We start from the raw sequence: 24,912 nt of genomic DNA, 5'->3' as shown, positions 1-24,912 counted from the left end.
CTAACGGGAACAATTGTGGTGGCTCCTCACTGCTTCTGGTCAGTCCAGACCGTGGATGGAGGAAAAAGTGGAGCGGGCAAGTGGAGATTTTACCTTGAAGAAAGTTGTGTAGGAAAGGAGGAATTGGAGCCAGGGGACTTTGAGGTCAAGGGAGAACATATATATATATATATATATATATATATATATATATATATATATTTTATGAAAGAATATATATATATTTTATGAAAGAATCTTTATTCACTCTTTTAACATATAGTGCCTATTGGGCTTCCCAGGTAGTAAAGAATCTGCTTGCCAATGCAGGAGACATAAGAGACGCTGGTTTCTCTCTCTCTCTTGAAACATGTATACTATCATATGTGAAACAGCTCGCCAGCCCAGGTTCGATGCATGAGACAGGGTGCTCAGGGCTGGTGCACTGGGATGACCCTGAGGGATGGGATGGGGAGGGAGGTGGGAGGGGAGGGGTGTTCAGGATGGGGAACACATGTACACCCAAGGCTGATTCATGTCAGTGTATGGCAAAAACCACTACAATATTGTAACGTAATTAGCCTCCAATTAAAATAAATAAATAAAGAGAGAGATGCTGGTTTGATCCTAGGGTCGGGAAGATCCCCTGTAGGGGAGGCACGGCAACCCACTCCAGTATTCTTGCCTGGAAAATCCCGTGGACAGAGGAGCCTGACAGGCTGCAGTCTATAGGGTCAAAAAGAGTCAGACACGCACATAGAGCCTATTCTGAGTCAGGCTCTGTGCTGGACCCCAGGACACAGATGAATAAGGGGTGGTCCCTGTCTTCATAGACTTTCTTCTAGCATGTGTCTATGTGCTCAGGGGACGCATGAGAGAATGAAAGTCCCGGGGAGCAAATGCGAAAAGGAGAGGGCTTGAGAGCCCGTGGACAACTCAGCTCGGGGCAGAAAGGTTTTGTTATCCAGTGGAATAGGCGGGTGTTAGGATACATCAAATGTGGTTGTTGAAAATCACCCATAGAGAAAGGAAAATCACCCCTTGAGTGAGTTTGAGTCTCATACAAAAAACACCCTCTGTTGATGAGAAGAGACACGGGGTGTGTATAGTACATGAATGAAACAAAATATTTGTGATGGTGTTTAGAACGTAACAGTCACCAAGTATGTGTTAATGGAATTTGAATTCGTGATTCAGAACCTCTGGACTACATCGGGGAGAGCCTTTAAAAATTCAGTGGTGTCATAAGTGATAAGGTCATTTGTTGAAAAGTGGCCTGGTTCAATAGACTGTCATGATAGATAGCTGACATTTTTTTCTTGCAAGATTACTTATTTGGGGGGAGCCACGTACTGAATTCAGTCATCTTAAAAAAATGTCTTGAAATGTACATTAAATAATACAGCAGGGTTTAAAGCTGTCCAAGCAGCGCTATATTACTTTCTAAGGAGCTGGCCTCTGCTGGCTCTGTGAGGCTTGTGTTTAACAGGAGTCTCCCGTCGGGAGCTTGGTAACCCCTAGTGAGTGTGACAGTTACAGCATTTTTAGGTTTTATATGTAATACAATTTGAAGAAAGCTCTTTCTAGGAAGAGCCGCTTATTTGAGCTAATATCCATTTCTTCGTCTATTTGGGTTTCAGACTCTGAAGCTCTGAAATAATATCTCTTTGAAAGTAGCTATTGCCATGACTTCATTAAATTCTAATGCCTCTGTTTTTCTCCCGCAGGATTCAGAAGCATGTGAAATAGATTGCTTGGTCTAAAATAGAAAAACAGTGGCAACGTTTTGCTGAGTTTCCAGACCTTTCCCAACATGGAGCCAATAACCTTCACAGCGAGGAGACAGCCGCTGCCTAGCGAGGCCTCGGTGGGCTTCGGCCTCCAGCTGGTGGGCTCCTTGCCTGTGCACTGTCTGACCACCATGCCTATGCTGCCTTGGGTGGTGGCGGAGGTGCGCAGACTCAGCGGGCAGTCTTCCAAAAAGGAGCCTGGCACCAGGCCAGTCCGCCTCTGTGTTTCGCCGTCTGGATTGAGATGTGAGCCTGAGCCAGGAAAAAGTCAACAGTGGGATCCACTGATCTGTTCCAGCATCTTCGAGTGTAAGCCTCAGCGAGTTCACAAACTGATTCACAATAGTCACGACCCAAGTTATTTTGCTTGTCTGATTAAAAATGATGCAGCCAATCAGCAGAGTATCTGCTATGTGTTCAAAGCCGACGATCAAACAAAAGTAAGTGGAGGTGGGGATTAAAAACGTGGGTGTGGCTGGATGGTCTTTGTTATATGGGGTTAGAGCATTTACCTGTACTAGAATTAATAAGGAGCTAATGCTACAGTTATACAAGATTATTTCACTGGATTTTGGTTTATGGGGATAGTTTCTTTATAATATTTAAGATCATTTGGTAATAGATATTTTATCAAAATGAGAAGTTTATGAGTTCAAAAATTCAACAGAGAAATCTTTTGAAACATATACAGAAGAGCCGAACTACTAGGAGTCAGATCATTTAAGATGTGTGTCCTAAAGCAGTGCTTCTCAAGCAGAAATGTGCCCACGAATGACCTGGGGAATGCAAGATATGATCCAGTAGGTCTGGGATGGACCCTGAGACTGCATTTCTAACAAGTTGCCAGATGATGTGGGCACTGCCCCTTGGCAGATTGCACTTTGAGTAGCAAAGTTCTAGATCAGCGAGTTCTATGTGTTTGATGCTGTTAACAAAAATATATTTATTTGTAAGCTGTCTAAGAGTCTTATTAGCGAGTTTCCCAAAGTATCATGTTCGCTTAGGCAGAGACCATTGGTAAAAAGTAGTGGCTATGAATCTCAGTTTTGATACTTTCAGGCGTTTTTTGTTTTGTTCTGTGTTTGGTTTTGGCCACACCTTCAAGTCTGTCCTCACTGGCTTGTTGTTGTGATATCTTATGATATGGCTGAGAAAAATATTATAAAAGGAATGATAAAAATCTCACCCGCTCTACTCTTTTCTTATTTGTGCTTGTATTGTTGTGAGCATTTGTTTGCAGTTCTCTGCAGGACTCCTTTGAAGCCACTTGGCTGTTTTGTGAGAGTTAGTTTAGGTATGGTTGAAAATATAATCCTGACAGCCACTTTCTCAATTGCGCCTCTGTAAACTGAGATTTGGGGCCGCTTCGGAAAGCAGACAGGCAGGTGAGGGTGCTCACCCTGCTGGTGAGGAATGCCCACGCTCGTCTTGAGTGCCTTGTGAGACTGTGTGGTGGGCCTATGCGGCTGTTTCTACATGCACCGAGGCAGACTGAGGATGATAATGCCAGTCCTTGTGGTAAACATAGCATTAACATGCATACATTACCTTGTATAAAATAGATAGCTAATGGGAAGCTGTGTATAGCACCAGGAACTCAGCTTGGTGCTCCGTGATGACCTAGAGGGGTGGAATGGGCAGGGTGGGAGGGAGGCTGAGGAGGGAGGTGATGGATTTATAACTTAGGGCTGATTATCGGCTGATTCACAATGTTATACAGCGGAAATTAACACAACATTGTAAAGCAATTATCCTCCAATTAAAAAAAAATGTCAGTAACTATAAAGAGAAATGCTAATGTTTTGTCCCTATACCACACTGGGTTTTTTTTTTTATACCCTCCAAGGTGCACAAACCTCATTTGAAAATTCATGCTTTTGGCCAGGCAGTTAAATACAACTCAGTCTGTGGCCAGGACATGTGTCGGGAACTCAGAGAATGGGGTTCAAACACACTGGAGTGTAAGGAAGGCTTTTTGAAATAATTGCTCACCTGGAGCTTAAAACCACTATTTTACATACAGAATTGGATATCTTCTTATTAAAAAGCAGTTGATGTTATTGTTCATGAATCTCAGGTGGGACAGCGGCCTGGTTCAGAGGTCAGAGGGATTGACTTCCGGGACCCCAGTCCTGTCTACCATCTATAAAGTCCGTGGCCTTAGGCAACACTGAGTCTTTCTTTATCTGTAAAATGGAGTATTTATAGTCTCTGTCTCAGAGAGCTGCTGGGAGGACTACATGAATTAGAATGGGACCTGAAACTAGTAAGCATTTATGCCAATAAAAATTTTCATTAATGAAAGTTTTATCAGAAGGAGATTTTATGCCAATTTCATTTCAAATCTTAAGCAAAAACAGAAAGACCAAGATGAGGATCTTCAGCTGTCAGGATGCAATCCTGGTCAACCTTGAGCAGCATTTTTATAAACCGGACATTAAAAAAAAACACAAAACTGCTTAAGTGAACTTAATGGTGCTCTTATTTGGGCACATTCCAGGATGAAAATTAGAGGACTGTACAGCCTGTTCTCCACGCCAGCTCTATATAAGGACTGTTTCCTTGGGGGCAGTCTCTGCATGGAATAGCTGTTCAGTACTTTATACTTCTGACTCTTTCCCAAAATCTTTTATAGGCATCTGAGAACGGGCTTCCAGCCAGTCATTCAGCTACCTGACAGGAAGAAGAGATTTATAACTAAATTCTGGAACTGGGGCTTCGAGTCGTGCTGAAAGTAGAGAATTGACCTCACTCTATGTTCTAAAAAGCCACGGTAGAAATATGAATCCGTCCTGAAGTTATCTTTGGCTTGCTTACAGTTTTTACAAACACAAACAGCCAGTACTCGGAGTAGTAAATTGCTGTCATCCTGCTCGTTTCATAAAAGAGTAATTTGTAACAGAGGCATCTCAATCAGGGCTTCTCTTGCTAAAAACTGAATGGTGAAGCAAACTGGCCCCAATTCTGGCCGGCGCGATGCTGTGTTCTTGGGTCATCCTGGCACCCTGCCTCTGCCCAGAGCGTTATCTGCTGTGGGAGCAGGTTAACCCGTGTCATTGTTTCTCCAGACTATTTGTAACGTTTGCTCAGAGAAATAATGCTATAGATTAAGGCCTCTTCTAAATAAGTGAAATCAGTATCCACCCATGTTTGCCAGAGGAGAATATATGCATTTACTGCCAGGGTCATGAGCACAAAACCACCATGTGAGATGAGAGGAAATCTTTGAACAGCATGTAGGTTAACTTACTGAAGAAGGTCTGAGAAGAGACATGAAAGGGAATAGTTTTATAAGCATAACATGAGACTGTGTTTCCCATTGTATGCTTCATAGAATATACTCAAGATGCTCCACAGAGAAAGGCCTCCATGATCAAAATACATTAGGGCAGCATTTCAGACTTTTTGAACTGAAGATGCTTTCCACTCTTAAAAATGATTCAGTATCCCAAAGAGCATTAATGTGGGTTATATCTATTAATACTTACTATATTAGAAATTAAAACAGAGATATTATAAAGGTATTCATTTAAAAAGTGATAAGTTCCTTATGTGTTAGCCTGAATAATATTTTTTTGTAAAAATCAATTGTATTTTCCCCAAAATTTTAGTGATAAAACTGGCATCATTTAATTTTGTTTGCTTGGTTTTTTGGTTTTTTTGCAAATCTCTTTGATGTCTGGATTAGTGGTCAACTATTAATTCTCTGCTACTTCTCCACTCATTCTGTTTGTGATATGTTGTTTTGGTTGAGCATATTAAGAAAATTTGGCTTCACACAGATATGTACTAGGAAAATGGAGAAATATTTTTGAGCCTTTTTAGAAAATTGTGGATATGTTTCTTTAATGCTATACATAAACTAGACAAATGCAGTTTCTTAAGGGTTTGTTGCAGTGTGCAATCCAGAACCATATCAAAGCACTTTTTACACTTTGTTAAAATCCATTAGTCTGTCTTGTGCTTTAATGAATATTTTAAGCACAAATGATTCTGTAACATAATGCAGTGATTATTCAGAAAATATTGGTTCACTGAATTATACAGACCATACTCTAAAAACTGTTGTATTAGGGAAACAGTATATTTTCTATTCCACTCTTTAATTGTACATTTGTCCATTAAGTTTCAAATTTATTGAACCATGGATTACATTTTTCTCATAACATCCAAGAACATCCCTCCAAACACATGTGGACACAGTAGCATAAGGTTCTGAGTTAAAGTTTAATGTTAAGTTAGAATCCATGGCAGGAAATTTAAAAAATCCACTCTGGAAAACAGATAGCTACGTGGGTGACCCTGAGTAGGTCTTCACCCCATCATGAGACAAAGAAATCAAGAGTTCCTCCTGGACTCAGCCCTAGGAAAAGCGTAAAGTCTAAGAGAATTATCTCACTATTCTTTCCTTCTCCAGTTCTCAGCTTTGTCTCTTCTGAGAACATCAACTTGGCCACTCATTGAGTGTTACTTCAGATCACTCAGAAGAGTATTTACATTTTAGTTCTTCTTCTTTTTTTTTTCTTAAAAAGATCTACAATGTAAAGAGCTCTGCTTCCTTTGAAAGGATTTCCAGTACTGAGTTGCAGGCAGTGTAAGTGTTAGGCTGGGGCTTCTGACTGTGTAGGTTGTTGTTTTATGTCAATGAATGGAAAGAATGGATTTTGAATGAGGAATGACAAGGATTATTGAGCTGATAATAAATGGAGGAGAAGTGTAGGCTGGTGTTAGGTGAGGGAATGGACAGTTCATGGGACCAGGGGAAAGGCAGAAGTTGGGATGTGTGGGAGTAGTTTTGCTATAAGGACCCACTCTTCTTCAACTGACTTATACTTGTAACCTGTCCTGGATTTTCAAACACTGTTTCCCACTTTAGTTAGGGCTGATCTGGGCACAACATGGGGGTTTTGTAACTGGGACGGATGTCATGAATGAGCAGAGCTTCCCCTCCCCCGCCCTCCCTAAGAGCATCGTGGATTTGCTAGAATCTTGCTAGCTTCGTTTCTCCCTTTTCTAAGGAGGAAATGTTATCTCCTGCTGCAAAATAAGGAAGTACTAAAACCTTTGGGACGAGAAGGACAGAAAAGTATGCCAAAGGAGCCTGGGGTCAGGGATAGAGGAACTGGGGTGACTACTGCTTGGGAGGGTCTCGAAAGAAGTCTACTTTCAGAAAGACTTTTCTAAGTGCTGCTGAGGAAGGCATGCTTGAGAGAATGTCAGTGTCCTTTGCAAGAATGGATTTCCTTTTCTATGATTTTTGGCAACAAAACTGCATTTCTTGAAAGTGAGCTGTATCTGAGGCTGAACCCTGTGGGCTCCCATACTGCTCATTTTAAGAGTGCTTAACTATTGGTGAATTTAATTTAAGAGCAATAAAGGTTTCCTTTTGAAATTTCCAGTACAGGACCAATGTATTCTCACATGAGACCCTCTAAGCACACCATCTTTCTCAGTAACTGATGGACTGCTACCCCACCAAGCCTCTCTGGATTCATTATGTTGCCTATCAATTGAAAAGGTGGTCTACAGTTATTTTCCTGTGATTAGCAGTTTTACTACATAAGTCCCCTATATAAGCCCAAGTTGCTTTGGCTGAGTTTTATGGTTTAATTACCAATTTAAAAAATTTTGGTTTTGATCATAGCTTTGTTCCGGTTGCACTTTTACCCATCATTCATTTGTCTTAATAATTCCCCATCTGCTTGGAATTTTAAGTTAGTGACTTAAAATATGCATCATTTATTTCAGGATGTTCAATAGAGGCTGGCTTCGGTGGCATCTCTTGCTTGGCTGTTATATTTGCTGGCTCATTACTTTCTTTCTTTGCTGGAGTGAAGATTGAAATTATAACACTGAGCTGGAGTGTTTTTGTTCCTGAGGGTGATTATTCTGAAGAGCAAAGTATTATTTTGCAGCTCTTCTAATCTAGCGCCTTTCTGCATTGAGTGTTCATAATTTTTAAATATCAGACAAGAATCTTTCTTTGCTACTCAAAGCAAATGGTTCTGAGAAGGCTTTGTGGCATATGTTTCGGAGGATTTTTTCATGGATATTAAAACTGCCACGTGGCATCTTTTATCCCATCCTGGTTGTTACATAAGATTTCATTTGGGGGCCCACTCGGTGGCTATGACCCAGGGCCTGGGTGCAAGGAGCAGTGTGTCCGTGTCGACCCATCAACACTTGACTGTCTGTCACACTAGACAGAAGCTGGTTGCTTGGTGCAGGGATTGGCAGGGACTCTTTTTCATCTATAAAAAGAATGTCCTGGACTGCATGAACTCCAAAGTATTTATTGGAAGGTTTGGCTCCATGACACAGGATTGATTATGCAACTTATTTTTGACTTTGAGAGATGAGTCTGAGGGTTTCAGAAGCATCCACCTTGTGATCAGTGTCTAGATAATTTCTTTAGATGTCTTTATTTTCAATGCATATCACTTTTTATAGCTTTGCATTTTTCCCTGATTGCTTTGCATTGGTAATTATCTTTATAATAAAAATCCGTTCCTAAGAATAGACTTTACAAGTGTCTTGAACCTAAAGTTGACTTGTGTCTTAGAAGGACTTATTTATAGCCTAGACCTCCAGTGTCCAGGACAGTCACTGGTAGTTATCTGCGGCTGTTGAGCACTTGGAGTGTGGCAGGTCTGAACTGAAATGTGCTGTAAGTGTCAAAACAGTGGATTTCAAAGACTTGGTTGGAAAAGAGGAATGTAAAATATCTCAATAATGTTCTATTTTTGTTGCATGTTGAAACCATAATATTTTCTATATATTGGGTTAAATCAAATATAATAATAACATTAATTTCATCTTTTACTATATCTTTATGAATGTGCCTACAAGAAAATTTTAAATTACACATGTAGCTTGCATTTTCTACTAGTCAGCCTTCGACAAGCTACCTAGAAAAGATTTCTGGAAATAATTTGAACGTTTATCACAGAGTGAGTTCAGATTTTCTGCTTTCCTTTGCTGCCTTCTATTTGTTAGTGATAGAATTTTGCTCAAAGTTACTCTCAAAAAAAATCCCATTAAACACTAGGACCTGTTTTTAATTCTAGGTGCATATTACAGTGGTTAAGAACTCTGTGGGCTGCTAGTTTGGAATATGGTGAAAGAGATAAATCTATTGTTTCTAATTTTTCTCTTTTTTGAGTGCTTTCCCCCTTCTGGACGGTTAAGTGTCCACCCCACTAACTGCAGCCTGTGATCCTGAACCACCAACCAGAGCAAGCCAGCTGGAGACTAAGCCCAGCTCAGAGAAAGTCTCCGAAGAGGCTGGGTTAGGGATGGGGCTCGGGGGAGGACTTTGACATGGGATGTACCAGAAAACTCACATGTGACTTCAGGGCAGGAAAGGAGCTGCTTTCAGTTCCAGCAGAACATCAGAAGTCATCCTTTCCTGTGCTCAAGTGATGTATTTGAAATGTGGCAGATTTTACATTAATTCTTTCTTTGGAATGCAACTGATGTACATTTACTTGGCTGGGTGCTAGGGTACAAAGTCAAGTAAGCCATGATTGCCCCCTTAAGAAGTAGCATGATGCTTTATGTGCCAAATATAGATTCTGAAGGCTGTACCGCAGGGAGTTAGCAAACATCTGTAAGTTATAAAAGAGCAAATTTGAGAGACCATGAGGAGGCCTTGTGTACTCATAATAAGTGCCTGAAGTTATGTGAAAAGCTGCTCTATACAAAATGAAGTAGACAATTTGTAAATTGCTCCAGAGGGCAGAACTAGGAACAAGAGAAATTTCTAGAGACTGATTTTTGGCTCCTGCTGACAATGATAGCCTTCAAATAATTAAATGGGTCATATTGAACAATGGACATGGCTGGAGGTTTCACCTGGCGAGTCATCATCTTCCTATGTCCACACATACTACCTGACAAACGTTCCCTTTTGTTTGAGAAAGCTGAATTGTTCCTAAATCTCTTACCCTGAAACGAAGTTGTTTTCCAAAATGTTTAGTTCTTTGTCATAGGTCTGTCTTCTGGAGGGACCTGCCAAATGTAATTTGGAAGACATTTGAGTGGGTTTTAAAGATCCTCTAGGTATTTCCCAGGCTGATAAGTTTGGTGCAGATTGAATGGACGTCCTCAGTAGAGGACTTCCCAGGTGGTGCTAGTGGTAAAGAACTCGCGTGCCAATGCAGGGGACAGAAGAGACACAGATTCAATCCCTGGATCGGGAAGATCCCCCAGAGGAGGGCATGGCAACCCACTCCAGTATTCTTGCCTGGAGAATCCCGTGGACAGAGGAGCCTGGTGGGCTATAATCCATGGGGTGGCAAAGAGTGGGACACGACTGAAGTGACTTAGTACTCACTCACACACAAGTAGAGGATAGAGCGCGTCAAGCCAAAGTGGGACAAAGGCGTGCAGAGCTGTCCATTGTGGCTGGAGCTGCAGTGATGTGACGTTTTGCAAATTTCACAGTCAGAGATGCGACAGGAAGGAAAGACTGGAGTCAGATTTTACAGGGCTTGAGATGCCTTGTTAAGGATATTGGGTGTTTTTCTTAAGAAGGTTGTGCTATGTCAGCCATGAGAGGTATTAGGGAAGTGAAATATCTAGATTTGTTTTTAGATTTTGAAGTAGTGAGATGAGATAGAAGAGGGAGATCAGTTAGGAGGCTATCACAGTAGTCGTGTAAAAAATCAAGCAGTGTCTTGATCCACAAGTATTATACGAAGTGGTTTATTTCTATAAACCCATGTTGATGTCTTCCGATCACTTTCCCCTCTGGTACCCAGAAAATTTTTAATAGTCTGTTTATTGGCCTCTAACAGAAGAGAAGGTGATGGCACCCCACTCCAGTACTCTCCCCTGGAGAATCCCAGGGACAGAGGAGCCTGGTAGGCTGCAGTCCCTGGGGTGGCTAAGAGTTGGACACGACTGAGTGGCTTTGCTTTCACTTTTCACTTTCATGCATTGGAGAAGGAAATGGCAACCCACTCCAGTGTTCTTGCCTGGAGAATCCCAGGGACAGGGGAGACTGGTGGGCTGCCCTCTATGGGGTCGCACAGAGTCGGACATGACTGAAGCAACTTAGCAGCAGCAGCAGCAACGGAAGAGAAAGTCAGATAAGACTTCCTGTCCTACTGATGCTGACCTGCTTGGTTCCTAAAGAATGACAGGAAAAATAACACAGAACTGAAATTCTTGGTCTGCTTTTGCTTAGTCTTCTAAATATTGGTATCTCCCGTCTTAAAAACAAGTCATCCTCTAACCGCATTTCACATCCCAGCTTCCTCCAGTAACTGGTCCAGTCTTCTGCTCCACCTTTCAAGAGTTGCCATGGTGGCTCCCTTTGCTTCTACTTGCCCATTTTATTATTATTTTTTAATTGTTTAGGTGGAGGGTAATTGCTTTAAGTTTTTAAAAATTTATTTTTGGCTGTGCTGGGTCTTCGTTGCTGCCTGAGGGCTTTCTCTAGCTGCAGTGAGCAGGGGGTGGGGGGCACTCTCTAGCTGAAGAGCGAGGGCTTCTCTTGTGGAGCACGGGCTCTAGGAATCGCAGACTTCACAAGTCAGCTCACAGGCTTCGTTGCTTCACAGTATGTGGAACATTTACAGACCAGAGATGGAACCCATGTCCCCTGTGTTGGAAAGTGGATTCTTAACCACTGGATCACCAGCGAAATCCCTATTTTTCCCCTTGGTTTACCAACTGGGCTTCTGTCTTGATCATTCCACTGATGGCTCCTACATGTCCCCAGTCACTTGTAGCTTGTGAAATCTGGTCGTCCCTTCTCTGTACTTCTCTCCTCCAGTAACTTTGATGTAGTTGACAAGACATTGTTTCTTCTGTCTTCAAACATTCTCTTCTCTTGGCTTTTGGAAAGCCACAACCTGCTATTTTCCCTTTGCCTCTAATAGTGGTTTCTACACAGTCTCCTATGTTGATTTTTCCTATTCTTAATTCTGAGTTGTATATCCCTTGAGATGGTCTTCTACATTTCTCTCTTTGACACGCTTTCCAAATGAACTCATCATAGCAGTAAATACCACCTATTTGATGGGGACTCTCAAAGTTAATTTATTGCTTAGACTCACCAGTGAGTTCCAGACTCATCTATCCGACTTTGAACTTGATGTCTACGTAGCCACTAAATAGGCATTTCGAACTCAACATGGTTAGAATAGAACCCTTGAACTTACTCCCCTCCAACCCGTGGTTTTCCCAGTCTTCTGCAGCTCTTAAGTGACGATGATGGTTGCTACAGCCAAAATCTAAGAGTCATCTTTCTCCTAGATTTCTCTCTTTCCTTCACATTCTCATCCAAATTATTCAAGACCCATTCCAAATCTGTCGCTGCTCTGGTTCCATGGCTAATCCTGAGCCCACGACTCCACCATCTCTCCTCTGGAATGTTGCAGTACTTCCTAACTTTTCTTCCTGTTTCCTTTCTTGCTTCTTCTTTCCACCAAGCAAGCATCCAGAGCACCTCTAGAATAGCTACCAATTCATGCCTCTCCCCTGCTCAAAAACCTCTCTAAGGACTTCCCGATGTACTTGGACTAAAATCCTGTATTTCTGCTGGAGTTTCCACATGGACCTCATCTCCCACACTCTTTTCACTGCTCCTTGATCCCCAGCCACCCTGGTGTTCACATGGCCAAAATGGGACAAACTCCTTCTTCGCATGAGGGCTTTGTTGTTGCCTCTGCCTGGAGCGCTCTGCTCCCAGCTCTTCATGTGGTTGGCTCCTTAGACTATTATGAACTCAGTTCAGCCTCATCCTCCAGCCTCCCAGTCAAAAGTACTCCCACAGAAATCACTGACACTTCATTAGATTTTAATGTCTTTGTGGTGGTGGTGGTTTAGTCCCAGGTCGTGTCTGACTCTTGCGACCCCATGGACTGTAGCCCCCAGGCTGCTCTGTCCATGGGGATTCTCCAGACAAGAATACTGGAGTGGGTGACATTTCCTTCTTCAGGGGATCTTCCCGACCCAGGGATCAAACCCACACGTCTCATGTCTCCTGCATTGGCAGGAAGATTCTTTACCACTAGCGCCGCCTGGGAAGCCCTGCACAATGATTTTGTAATGCTTCTCATTGTCTGGAACTATCTTGCTGGTTTGTAAGCGTCCTTGTTTACATTCTCCTGAGCTGCCGGGGCAACAAGTGAACAGGGCGCTAGCCTGTGTTGTTCCGGGCTAGACCCTGGCCCCTGAGCCAAGCCTGCTACAGGGGGTTGCTTCATGAATGTACGAGTGGATGTTACCTTTTGTATGTGTTCTTGGGGGATGTGCTCCTCCTTTTTTATTTTCAATGTTTTGGCTAAACTTCTTCTGGAAACCCCCTGTGCAGCCATATTATTAATAGTTTATTTCCTTGTTCTTCCTCCCCTTCCTCATCAATACAGACTTCTCTTGTTCAGCCAGAATTTCAGTCTTAGACACCATCGCTCTCTTCCCACCCCTACTGAGTGATTTTCCCCTCAGAGTCTTTGTTCACGAGATAATATTTACTGCCTCTCAGTTCTGCTGCACAGTTCTCTGGATCTGATGAACACAAAATTTGGGGGCATTATCGGTGAGAATTGTGGGAAAGATTTCATGAATGCCGAGTAGTCTTTACTTCTCAGTAACTTTGTGGTATGTAGGTTAAATCCCTTCAGCTGTGATTTGAGCCCATTTTTTTTGGCATCAACTTCCCCCTCCCCCAATAAAACCTTTTTCTGATTATAAAGGCTTTTATGTGGAATATAAAAAAATAGTACTATAGAGTTAAAATTAAAAGTTCCCCCTTAATCCCACCTCCTAGAGAGAAATCAACAGTAACAAATGGATTGGTGTATAGCCTTATAGATTTTATTCTTTATTATATAAACAAATATTTTTGTATGAAATCAATTTTTATATTCCTTTCTACACTTATTCTTTAAAAAAATAACTTTATTTATTTATGACTATGCTGGATCTTTGTGCAGACTTTTCTGTCGTTGTGGCAAGTGGGGACTGTTCTCTAGTTGCAGTGTTCAGGCTTCTCCTTGTGGTGGCTTCTCTTGTTGCGGAGCATGGCCTGTAGGATGTGTGGGCTTAGTAGTTGCAATTCCTAGGCTCAAGGGCACAGGCTCAGTAGTTGTGGCTAACGGGCTTAGTTGTTCTATGGCATGTGGGATCTTCCCGGATCAAGGACTGAACCCATGTCTCCTGCCTTGGTAGGTGGATTCTTCACCACTGAGCCCCAGGGAAGACCCCACGTATCTTTTTAAATTCAGTCTCCCTTTTGATCTCCCTGTCTACATATATGTATATATATGTGTGTGTGTGTGCTGTGTTTAGTCCCTTATGCATGTCCAACTCTTCGCGACCCCATGGACTATAGCCCATCAGGCTCCTCTGCCGTGGGTATTCTCTAGACAAGAATACTGGAGTGGGTTGCCATGCCCTCCTCCAGGATATATATATATATAGTCACTCAGTCATGTCCAACTCTTTGCAATCCCATGGACCGTAGCCTGCCAGGCTCCTCTGTCCATGGGGATTTTTCAGGCAAGAATAGTGAAGTGGGTTGCCATGCCCTCCTCCAGGGGATCTTCCCAACTCAGGGATCAAACCCAGGTCTCCCGCATTGCAGGTGGATTCTTTACTGTCTGAGTCATCAGGGGAGCCCAAGAATACTGGACTGGGTAGCCCATCCCTTCTCCAGGGGAACTTCCCGACCCAGGAATTGAACTGGGGTCTCCTGCATTGCAGGCAGATTCTTTGCCAGCTTAGCTACCCAGCCTATATGTATATATAAAATAGAAAAATATATATACACAATTAGCTATAACTATAGTTATATTTTGGACATTTTTGATAATGGTAGAGATGTGTCCTTTTGCCTGACTGCAGTTTTGTGCAGCAGGGAGAAAGGAAAGGCTAGCTTCACGATTGGCAGAAAGTGACAGCATCAGCTTTGTTTAGCTCTGATGAACCATTTTGGTTATGAAAAAAGAGCATGACCAGGATGGGCTGGAAGTGACTCAGAGATGTCTGATCTGCCTCTCATTAGAAAGAAACAAGATTTGGAACAACAGAAGCGAAGATAAGCAAGTGGCACTACATCAAACTAAAAAGCTTCTTCACAGCAACGGAAACATTAACAAAATGAAAAGACAACCTATAGAATGGGAGAAATTATTTGCAAAGTATGTATCTGATAATGGGTTAATATCTAAAGTATACAAAGTACTCATACCTCTCAGTAGAAAAAAAAATTTGATTAAGGAATGAATAGAGGCTTTTTGCCCACGGACGCCGCTGAGAAAGCATTGTTGAAGTCTCCCCCACTTCCACTGCCGTCACGTTTAAGTCAGAGTCTCCCAAAGAGCCCGAGCAGCTGCGGAAGCGCCTCATCGGAGGATTGAGCTTTGAAACAACGGATGAAAATCTGAGGAGCCATTTTGAGCACTGGGGAATGCTCACAGACTGTGGTAATGAGGGATCCAAACACCAAGCGCTCCAGAGGCTTCCAGTTTATCACGGTGGAGGAGCTGGATGCGGCCACGAATGCATGGCCACACAGCGTGGACGGAAGAGCTGTGGAACCAAAGAGGGCTGTCTCGAGAGAAGATTCCCAAAGACCTCGTGCCCACTTAACTGTGAAAAAGATTTTTGTTGGTGGCATTAAAGAAGACACTGAAGAATATCACCTGGGAGATTATTTTGAACAGTATGGGAAAATCAAAGTGATTGAAATCACGACTGACTGAGGTATTGGCAAAAAAGAGAGGCTTTGCGTTTGTAACCTTTGATGACCATAACTCCGTGGACAAGATCGTCATTCAGAAATACCACAGTGTGAATGGCCACAACTGTGAAGTGAGAAAAGCCCTGTCTAAGCAAGCGATGGCTAGTGCTTCATCCAGCCAGAGAGGTCGAAGTGGTTCTGGAAACTTTGGTGGTGGTCGCAGAGGTGGTTTTGGTGGGAATGGCAACTTTGGTCGTGGAGGAAACTTCAGTGGTCGAGGTGGCTTTGGTGGCAGCCGTGGTGGTGGATATGGTGGCAGTGAGGATGGTTATAATGGATTTGGTAAAGTGAAAGTGAAGTTGCTCAGTCGTGTCCGACTCTTTGTGACCCCATGGACTGTAGCCTACCAGGCTTCTCCGTCCATGGGATTTTCCAGGCAAGTGTACTGGAGTGGGTTGCCATTTCCTTCTCCAGGGGATCTTCCCATCCCAGGGATCAAACCCAGGTCTCCTACATTGCAGGCAGACACTTCACCCTCTGAGCCAGCAGGGAAGCCCTATGGTGAAAGCAATTTTGGAGGTGGTGGAGGCTACAATGATTTTGGCAGTTACAACAATCAATCTTCAAATTTTGGACCCATGAAAGGAGGAAACTTTGGAGACAGAAGTTCTGGCCCCGATGGTGGTGGAGGCCAATACTTTGCCAGATTATGAAGCCAAGGTGGCCATGGTGGTTCCAGCAGCAGCAGTAGCTATGGCAGTGGCAGAAGGTTTTAATTATTGCCAGGAAACAGTGCTTAGCAGGAGAGGAGAGCCAGAGAAGTGACAGAGAAGCTACAGGTTATAGCAGATCTGTGAACTCAGCCAAGCACAGTGGTGGCAGGGCCTAGCTGCTACAAAAAAGACGTGTTTGTTTGTTTTTTTTTTTGACATGTTTTAGACAATACTCATGTGTATGGGCAAAAAACTCTAGGACTGTACTTGTGGCTAATTGTGTAACAGGTTATTTTACTTTCTGTTCTCTGAAAAGTATAAAGCATTCCAACCAAAGGTTTTAATGTAGATTTTTTTTTTTTTTGCACCCATGCTGTTGATTGCTAAATGTAATAGTCTGATCATGACGCTGAATGAGGTCTTTTAAAAAAAAACAAAAAAGAAGACATACAGATGGTCAGCAGGAAAAGGTGTTCAGTATCACTAATATCAGGGAAATGCAAAGAAAAACCGCAATAAGATATCATCTCACACCTGTTAGAATGGTTGTCATCAAAAAGACAAAAGATCAGTGTTGGCTTGGAGAAAAGGGAACCCTGTACACTGCTGGTGGAATGTAAATTGCTGCAGCCACTATGGAAAGCAGTATGGAGGTTTCTTGGAAAATTAAAAACAGTACTACTGTGTGATCGAGAAATCCCACATGTGGGTATATATACAAAGGAAATGAAAACAAGATCCCAGTGTATCTGCTCCCATGTTCACTGCAGCTGTTATTCGCAGTAGCTAAGATATGGAAACCACCTGTGTGTCCCTTAGCAGACGAATGGGTAGAGGAGACAAGGGACGCAGACACAATGGAATATTACTCGGTCGTGAGAAAGAAGGAAATTCTGTAATTTGTGACGACTTGGATGGATCTTGAGGGCATGATGCAAAGTGAGATAAGTTAGAGAAAGACAAATACTGTGTGATATCGCTTACATAGGGGATCTAAAAAAGCCAAAGTCATTGAAACAGAGAGTACAGTGGTGGTTACCAGGAGCTGAGGGTGGGGGAAATGGAGAGATGTCAGTCAATGAGTATAAAGTGAAAGTCGCTCAGTCGTGTCTGACTCTTCGCCACCCCATGGACTATACAGTCGATGGAATTCTTCAGGCCACAATACTGGACTGGGTAGCCAGATCCCTTCTCCAGGGCATCTTCCCAACCCAGGGATCGAACCCAGGTCTCCCACATTGCAGGCAGATTCTTAACCATCTGAGCCACCAGGGAAGCCTGTCAATGAATATAAACTTCCAGTTAAAAGATGAATAAATTCTGGGGATCTAATGTACAGCATGTCATTATAGTTACTAATACTGTATTATATACGTATAAGTTACTGAGCGGAGAAGGCAATGGCACCCCACTCCAGTGCTCTTGCCTGGGAAATCCCATGGACGGAGGAGTCTGGTAGGCTACAGTCCATGGGGTCGCGAAGAATCGGACACGACTGAGCGACTTCCCTTTCACTTTTCACTTTCATGCACTGGAGTAGGAAATGGCAACCCACTCCAGTGTTCTTGCCTGGAGAATCCCAGGGATGGGAGCCTGGTGGGCTGTCGTCTATGGGGTCACACAGAGTGGGACACGACTGATATGACTTAGCAGCAGCAGCAGCAGCAGCAGGTTACTGAGAGAACAGATCTTAAATGTTCTCACCACAAAAAAAGAAATGGTAATTACATGATGAGATGGAGGTTTTAACTAACCTATAGTGGTAATATTTTGTAATATATATGTATCAAATCAGCAGGATGTATACTTTAAACTTCTGCAGCATTAAATGTCAACTATACCTTAATAAAACTGCAAACAAACAAACAAAAAGATTACAAGAAGAACAATACTGAGATAAAGTCCTCAAATAGGGAATTTCCTCATGATCCAGTAGTTAAAACTCCATGCTTCCACTGCAGGGGGCACAGATTTGATCCCTGGTCAGGAAACTAAGATCCTGTAAGCTTCAAGGTGCAGCCAAAGAAATAAATAAAATAAAATCCCCCAAATGAAAATGACAACAATAAAAACAAGAAAGGATTTTGGAGAAAACTAAGCCTCAACAGGATGGGAAGCTGAGGCCAAAATGAAATTCCTGTTTTTGATGGAGAAGTTGGAATAATGACCAGGGTCTTCTAAGGACAGGAAGCCTTGTTTTAGTTAGTTGCTATGTTGATTATGTTGCAGTAATGTCTCTGTCTGTCTTTCTCCCACCACGGCCTTCCCTTGCTGATATCCCCAAACAGATATTAGAGTCCACGACACATACGAGGTGTGAACATTATTTGTGGACATCAGCAAAAAAGGACTATGTGGCTCGGTGAACAGAGAAGGGATGAGTTAGGAGTGATAAAACGTCGGAGAGGAAAGAGAGCTATGTTCCCTGGGTCTGGAATCCGGAGGCAGAGGGAGCAGGGGGAGCTGTGGGCTCCCAGGAACCCCTGGAGAATTTGAGGTGGATGCTGGGCTTCTCTTTCCTCATGAGAAGAGATTTTGATCTGATTTTTTAAATCTCCCAAATGGCAGAATGACCCCTGCTGCCATCTGGCCTATATATGGATGTGCCATAATTTAGTCAAGCCCCTATTAATGGTCTTTTAGATTTTCCCCATTTTCCTGTCTTTGTTATAGTTTTCTCTGCAACCAAAATCTTGCATAGCTTTGTATCTGCTTCTAAGAAGTTATAGTTAATTAATATAGATTAATGGAAACAATGCTGCCTCCTCAAAAAATAGACTAAGAATACTTTGAATACGATCCTCTTAGCAGCAGGCATGGCTTGGAGCCCATAGTTGCCCTGTGTTAGCTCCTTGATGTTAAATTTGGAGCCAGATCATATTTTAATTATGATGGCATGCTTTAATGGGATTCACAGCTTAAAAAAAACAACTGGGGATAAATTGCACATGCATGTGCATAAATGTCACAGCCATGTGATTTCCATTCTCAAAGCTTCATTTATAACATTTGGATTTCTGAAATCTCTTTTTGCCTTTCTCCTTCCACTTCCACTATATTCTGGGTTTTCTCAGGACTGCTGATAATAAATGAGGTAACTGCCACTGACTTTTACATGCAGAAGAGAAAAAGAAAAATTTTTTTATCTTTTTGACTGTATTTGGCATTTGTGTTTTAAGAGGAAAATAGAATTATACTAAATAAGATTTGAGATTTTCTTTTTGGCTTTTCTGTTTAAAATAAGTGAACAGACCAATGCCATCATGGAGCGTTTCTGGCATTTTCTGTGTAAAGCTAGCCTCATCATCTTTGATCAGTATCCAAAACCAGATATACCAATGAATACTTCATCTATCAACTAACTTTAAATGATGCTATTTTAAAAAATAGATGTACAACATATACTATTTTAAGCTTCTTATTACATTTCTGACATATTTAATACTTCAAACTTCTAATTAACATAATTCAACATAATTGTTCAATAACTTTTCCTTTAAAGGCTTTAGATGATATTTTACTTCTTATTGCAAATGTCAGCAACAGGGTGAGAGATGGAAAAGAAAATGAGCCCCACATGAAGGCTTGAAGTCTTACCCTCACTTTCTTTTTTTTAGACTGAAAACGTGTATCTTGGAAATCAAAATTTCAAAAGAAACAATAACCCAAAGAATTTTAAGATTATAGATTTTAATTTGTGAGAGTTTCTATGTGGTTAACTACTAGAAAAAAACAACTGCTCCTATTTAAGACTCAAAATGTGATCACTGGTTAAAAAATGCATGTGCGTCGTTCTCAAAATAAATAACCTAGTGTAAATTTAGAATCTGCTGCATCCTCTCTTTCATAGTTTTGATGTATGAGCCTCCCCTTCTTCGACTTTATCCGTGCTGAGTGCTTGGATTGAAATATCTATACTGACTCTTAAAAATTAACAAATTCTTTTTTTGTTTGTTCTTTGACTGTGCCCCATGGCTTGCAGGATCTTAGTTCCTTGACCAAGGATTGAACCAGAGCCACGGCAGTGAAAGTCCAAAGTCCTAACCTCTGGACCACCACGGAATTCCCCAACAAATTTTTTTCATTGCAAGCAGAATGTTCTTCTTTGGCTTCACCACAACTGGTGATGCATACATGCTACGTCTCTTGAGTCATGTCCGACTCTTTTTGAGACCCCACGGGCTGTAGCCCGCCAGGCTCCTCTGTCCATGGGATTTCCCAGGCAAGAATGCTGGTTGCCATTTCCTCCTCCAGGGGATCTTCCTGACCCAGGGATCTAACCGGAGTCCCTTGTGTCTCTGGCCTTGGAATTCAGATTCTTTACCACTAGCGCCACCTGGGGTGTGCATTTGGTAAAGATTGGTTTAATTCAATCAGTATGAACTGAACACTGTGCCAGGCATAGAGATGCAAGCAGCCCATGCCTTTGAGGAACCTAGGGGGAACTTAGGTGAGGGTGGACGGGAATTTGGAGGACAGTTCCAGACAGATGCTTCTATATTGTCTGGTAAAAAGTAAGGAGGTACATTTATGCCCAGGGCACTAGAGGGACTCTTCTCCTCAATCCCGGGGTTTGGGAAAGTCATCCTGAAGAAGCCGACGGGTGAGCTGAATCTTTAAGGAGGAATGAGAATCAAGTGAAGAGACAAGGCGCAGAGCAAGGAAGAGTGTGAGGTGGGGCGTGGCCTTAAAGACAGGGGAGGAGGGAGGTGGCATGTCACCTGTGACTGCCTGAGATGGGGAAAGGGTGACTAGGGAGACGATTTGAGGGAGAGGAAGCTTCCACTTGGGGATATGGGGTACTGGAGTGATTGGAGTGATGTGCGGTGGGCCGAAGCTCAGAGGACCATCCAGGCTAGAGATACATAGCTGGGGCATGTCCATGGAGTCAGGACTGTGAGCGTGGTTGACAACATCCAAGGGGAAAGGAGCTGCGGATGAGATTGTTTTAGAGGGTGGGTAGGGGAAGGGGAGTCCCAAAAGGGATGTTAAGAGACGAGGAGACTCATGTGGTAGTGGTGTCCCCGGAGCCAAGGCATAGGAAGTTTCAAAATGAAGATAAGGACAGCAGTGTCAAGAGCAGTGGTGAAGTAAAGATTGTTGTTGTTTAGTCACCAAGTCGTGTCGGACTCTTTGCGACCCCATGGGCTGCAGCGTGCCGGGCTTCCATGTCCTTCACTATCTCCCAGAGTTTGCTCAAACTCATGTCCATTGAATCGGCGATGCCATCCAACCATCTCATCCTCTGTCGTCCCCTTCTTCTCCTGCCCGCAGTCTTTCCCAGCATCAGGGTCTTTTCCAACGAGTTGGCTCTTCACATCAGGTGGCCAAAGTATTGGAGCTTCTGTTTTAGCATCAGTCCTTTCAATGAATATTTAGGATTGACTTCCTTTAGGATTGACTGGTTTGATCTCTTTGCAATCCCAGGGAGTCTCAAGAGTCTTCTCTAGCACCACAACTTGAAAGCATCAATTCTTCAGTGCTTCTTTATGATCCAACTCTCACATCCTTACAGCTAGATATAAATTATGAAATTTTCATTCTGCCTGGCCTACTTTTATTTCCTTTTCCAACTTATCTCCATTCAAGCCCATCCTTTTTTTTTTAACCTCACCTATCTTTTGACCTTAAAAATGATAACCGTAACTAAATGATATGCCTCTTCATAATTTACAAAATGCTTTCACATATATATCACTGTATATAATATGCTCACCCACCCTTTGAGTTGGCATTTTAACTGAATTATAGCTGTTTAGGATTGAGGCTTAGACTTGAGGTCATAGATGCCTTGAAATTCCTCCTCCTCTCTCTCTCTTATTGAATATTTATTTAATTGGCTGCATCAAGTCTTAGTGGCAGCATGTGGGATCTAGTTCCCTGACCAGGGGTCAGACTCAGGCTCCCTTCATTGGGGCCTTAGCCATTGAATGACCAGCAGAGTCCTCAAAACCTCTTTCTGTATTAAGGAAACTGAGGCTCAGAGAGATGTATGTTGTTATTAATAGTATGTGTGCCAAGTCGCTTCAGTCGTGTCTGACTCTCTGCGACCACATGGACTGTAGCCCTGCAGGCACTTCTGTCCATGGGATTCTCCAGGCAAAAATACCAGAGTGGTTTGCCATGCCCTCCTCCAGAGGATCTTCCCGACCCAGGGATGGAACCCACATCTCCTGTGTGTCCCGCATTGGCAGGTGCGTCCTTTGCTACTAGTACCACGTCGGAAGCTCAGAGAGATGTGTGTCTTATGTCAGTTTCACTGCTATTTGGTGTGTCTCTGCACTAGAAACCAACCTCCTGATTTTCACTGCACGACTCTAACTGCAGAGTGGGAATATTGATGAGGTTCAGGCAACCCTGTTGAAACTCAGTACAGGAGGAGTTTGACCCATAGCTGAATATGATCCTGTACCTTTAAACCATCCTGACTCATCCATTGCTAATTGCAGGTAAGCATTAAAACTAAGCCACACACCCTCCAGTCTCCTCTGTGTTAATTGCCTAAGACTCCCTCACTTTGTTCCCACTCCTGTCCGCTGTTGGTCAACATTCACTCTTTTTGCCAGAGCAGCATCTCTTCTTCCTTATCCTGAAGGCAACCCCTCCATATGGCACACTCAGGAGACTCATGGCTGATTGGCATATTCTGTTACCTTGGCCTCAACGGTTGGTTCAGGGGTGGGTTTGTGATCCAAGCCATGAAAACTAGAGTCAGTCCTGGAAAAACAATCTCTCAGCTGCAGCTGCCGGGGACCATGTGGCCGCTGCCTGGGAAGGGCCTCAGAAGGGCCTGGGAGAAGGAAGACGACATGGAAGCAGCCCAGTGATGGACGGATTGCCGGATCCCGATGATGCCATTTGCTCAAGAGATCCAGCCTGCCCGGAGCTGGAACTCTCCCTGCACTTGAGGTGCAAAAGCCAGTAACGTCCCCAGCTACGTGCAATCCTCTTGAGTGGCAGTTGCAACCACAAGGGCCTTATTTAATATTTTCCTTTCTGTAGCTCCGTTTCCCCCCTGTGTCTTGATCTGACTCACCAACTTTGATCCTCAAATTTTCTAGGATTTGCTTCAGACCAGTCTTACTCTGGGCCTCTTCAAGTTTGCCATACCTTGGTGGTTCCTTCCCTGTTGTCCCTCACCAAACCTTCTCATGGGATATTTTTCTCATCACTCTTTTTCTAATATATAATTTCTGTTATTTTTTGGCCACATTTCGAGGTATTCGTTATCTTCGTTCCTCAACCAGGGATCAAAATCACGCCCCTTGCAGTGGAAGCCCAGAGTCTCAATCACTGGACCACCAGGGACGTCTGTCATCATTCTTCTAGGAGTCAGAACTTAGCAGTTACGAGCTGCCTGCAGTTTGAATGAATTATTACTATTATTAATAATGACAGAAGAAATTTTTTGCCGTTAACCCAGCACTTTTTTAATTGTGATAAAATATACATAAGATTCACTATTTTAACCATTATTAGATGTACAACCCAGTGGCATTAAGTACATTTACTGTGTTGAGCAGCTATCACCTCTGTTCATTTCCAGGATGTTTTCATCATCCCAGACAGAAACTCTGTAGCCATTAAAAATAACTTCCAACTTCTCCCTTCCCCTGGCAGCCTCCATTCTGCTTATTCTTCATGAATTTGCCTATTCTGTGCATCTCATTTAAGTGGGATCATATAATTTTTTTCTTTTATAACTAATTTCACTTAGCATATTATTTTCAAGGTTTATCTATATTGTAAGATGTATCAGAATATCTTTCCTCCTTAAGGCTAAATAGTATTCCATTGTATGTATAGCGAATGTTTTGTGTGCTATTGATACATACTATTTCTATTTCTACCTTCTGACTATTACTGCTCATGCTACTATGAACACTGATACACAAGTATCCTTTGAATGAAGCCCTGATTTCAATTCTTTCATGTATATACCCAGAAGTAGAACCATTGGATCGACCCAGCACTTTGTATGTGCCAGGCACTGTGCTATATGTATTTTATGTTCATTATTTTATTTAGTATTCACAACTTTATGAGGTAGTATTATTATTCCTACCTTAAAGTTAAGGAAACTGAGGCTCAGAGAATTTACCATGGCCAAGGGCTTGTCCTTTTCCATAAACAACTATTCCTGTTGGGCCCCAGAGGCTGTGATCTTAGTCGGAATGCTGAGGGCTTCTATAAGATCATCCCCAGTTTCTTCAAAAAGCACATATGGAGCAGATACTGTGCGTCAGGCGCTGGATCAAATGCTGGAGTACATAATCGCGTGTTCGTCACGCCTGGGGTGCTTGTTAGTGAACTGAGAGGAGGTACAGTCACCCTGTCCTATGAAGCCTGGTCTGGGAGGTGCCTGGCCCGTCTTTCACGCACGGAGTGTTATCTTCTCCATTTACATCGCTGGACTTGATTCTTGCCAGACGGTCACCAGGACTGCCAGGCTCTTTCAGAGCTGCTTTCCTGGGTGAATCCAGTCCTGTCTGGAGATAGAGGGAACAAGGAAACAAGAAAAAAAAAAATGTATATATACATATATATATTTCTTCTGATTATGAAAATGACACATAATCATTACAGATAACTTGGGAAAATGGTGGAAACAGAGCAAAGAAAACAGAAATCACCCTATAATCAAGCTATTCAGAGATAATTTTTTAATGAACGTTTAAACTAAGCTAATAAAATGCTTTATTATCCTCCATTAGGGAGGCTCCTTGGTGGCTCAGTC

General features: G+C 42.6%; 1 protein-coding gene across 3 annotated transcripts in view; it reads left to right on the top strand.

Annotated features, from left to right (window-relative positions):
• The window catches only part of TBC1D1 (TBC1 domain family member 1), a 226,065-nt gene that overhangs the window by 12,044 nt on the left and 189,109 nt on the right, over positions 1 to 24,912 (top strand). For all 3 annotated transcript variants that reach the window (XM_043438111.1, XM_043438110.1, XM_043438109.1), the window contains exon 2: positions 1,707 to 2,209. In XM_043438111.1, coding sequence (XP_043294046.1) covers positions 1,793 to 2,209 — 417 coding nt within the window. In that variant the 5' untranslated portion in view covers positions 1,707 to 1,792. The remainder of the gene's footprint in view (positions 1 to 1,706; positions 2,210 to 24,912) is intronic.

This window comes from Cervus canadensis, chromosome 19 (assembly GCF_019320065.1).
Source record: "Cervus canadensis isolate Bull #8, Minnesota chromosome 19, ASM1932006v1, whole genome shotgun sequence".
NCBI classification, from domain to species: Eukaryota; Metazoa; Chordata; class Mammalia; order Artiodactyla; family Cervidae; genus Cervus; species Cervus canadensis.
This window is presented reverse-complemented; position numbering and strand designations above follow the sequence as displayed.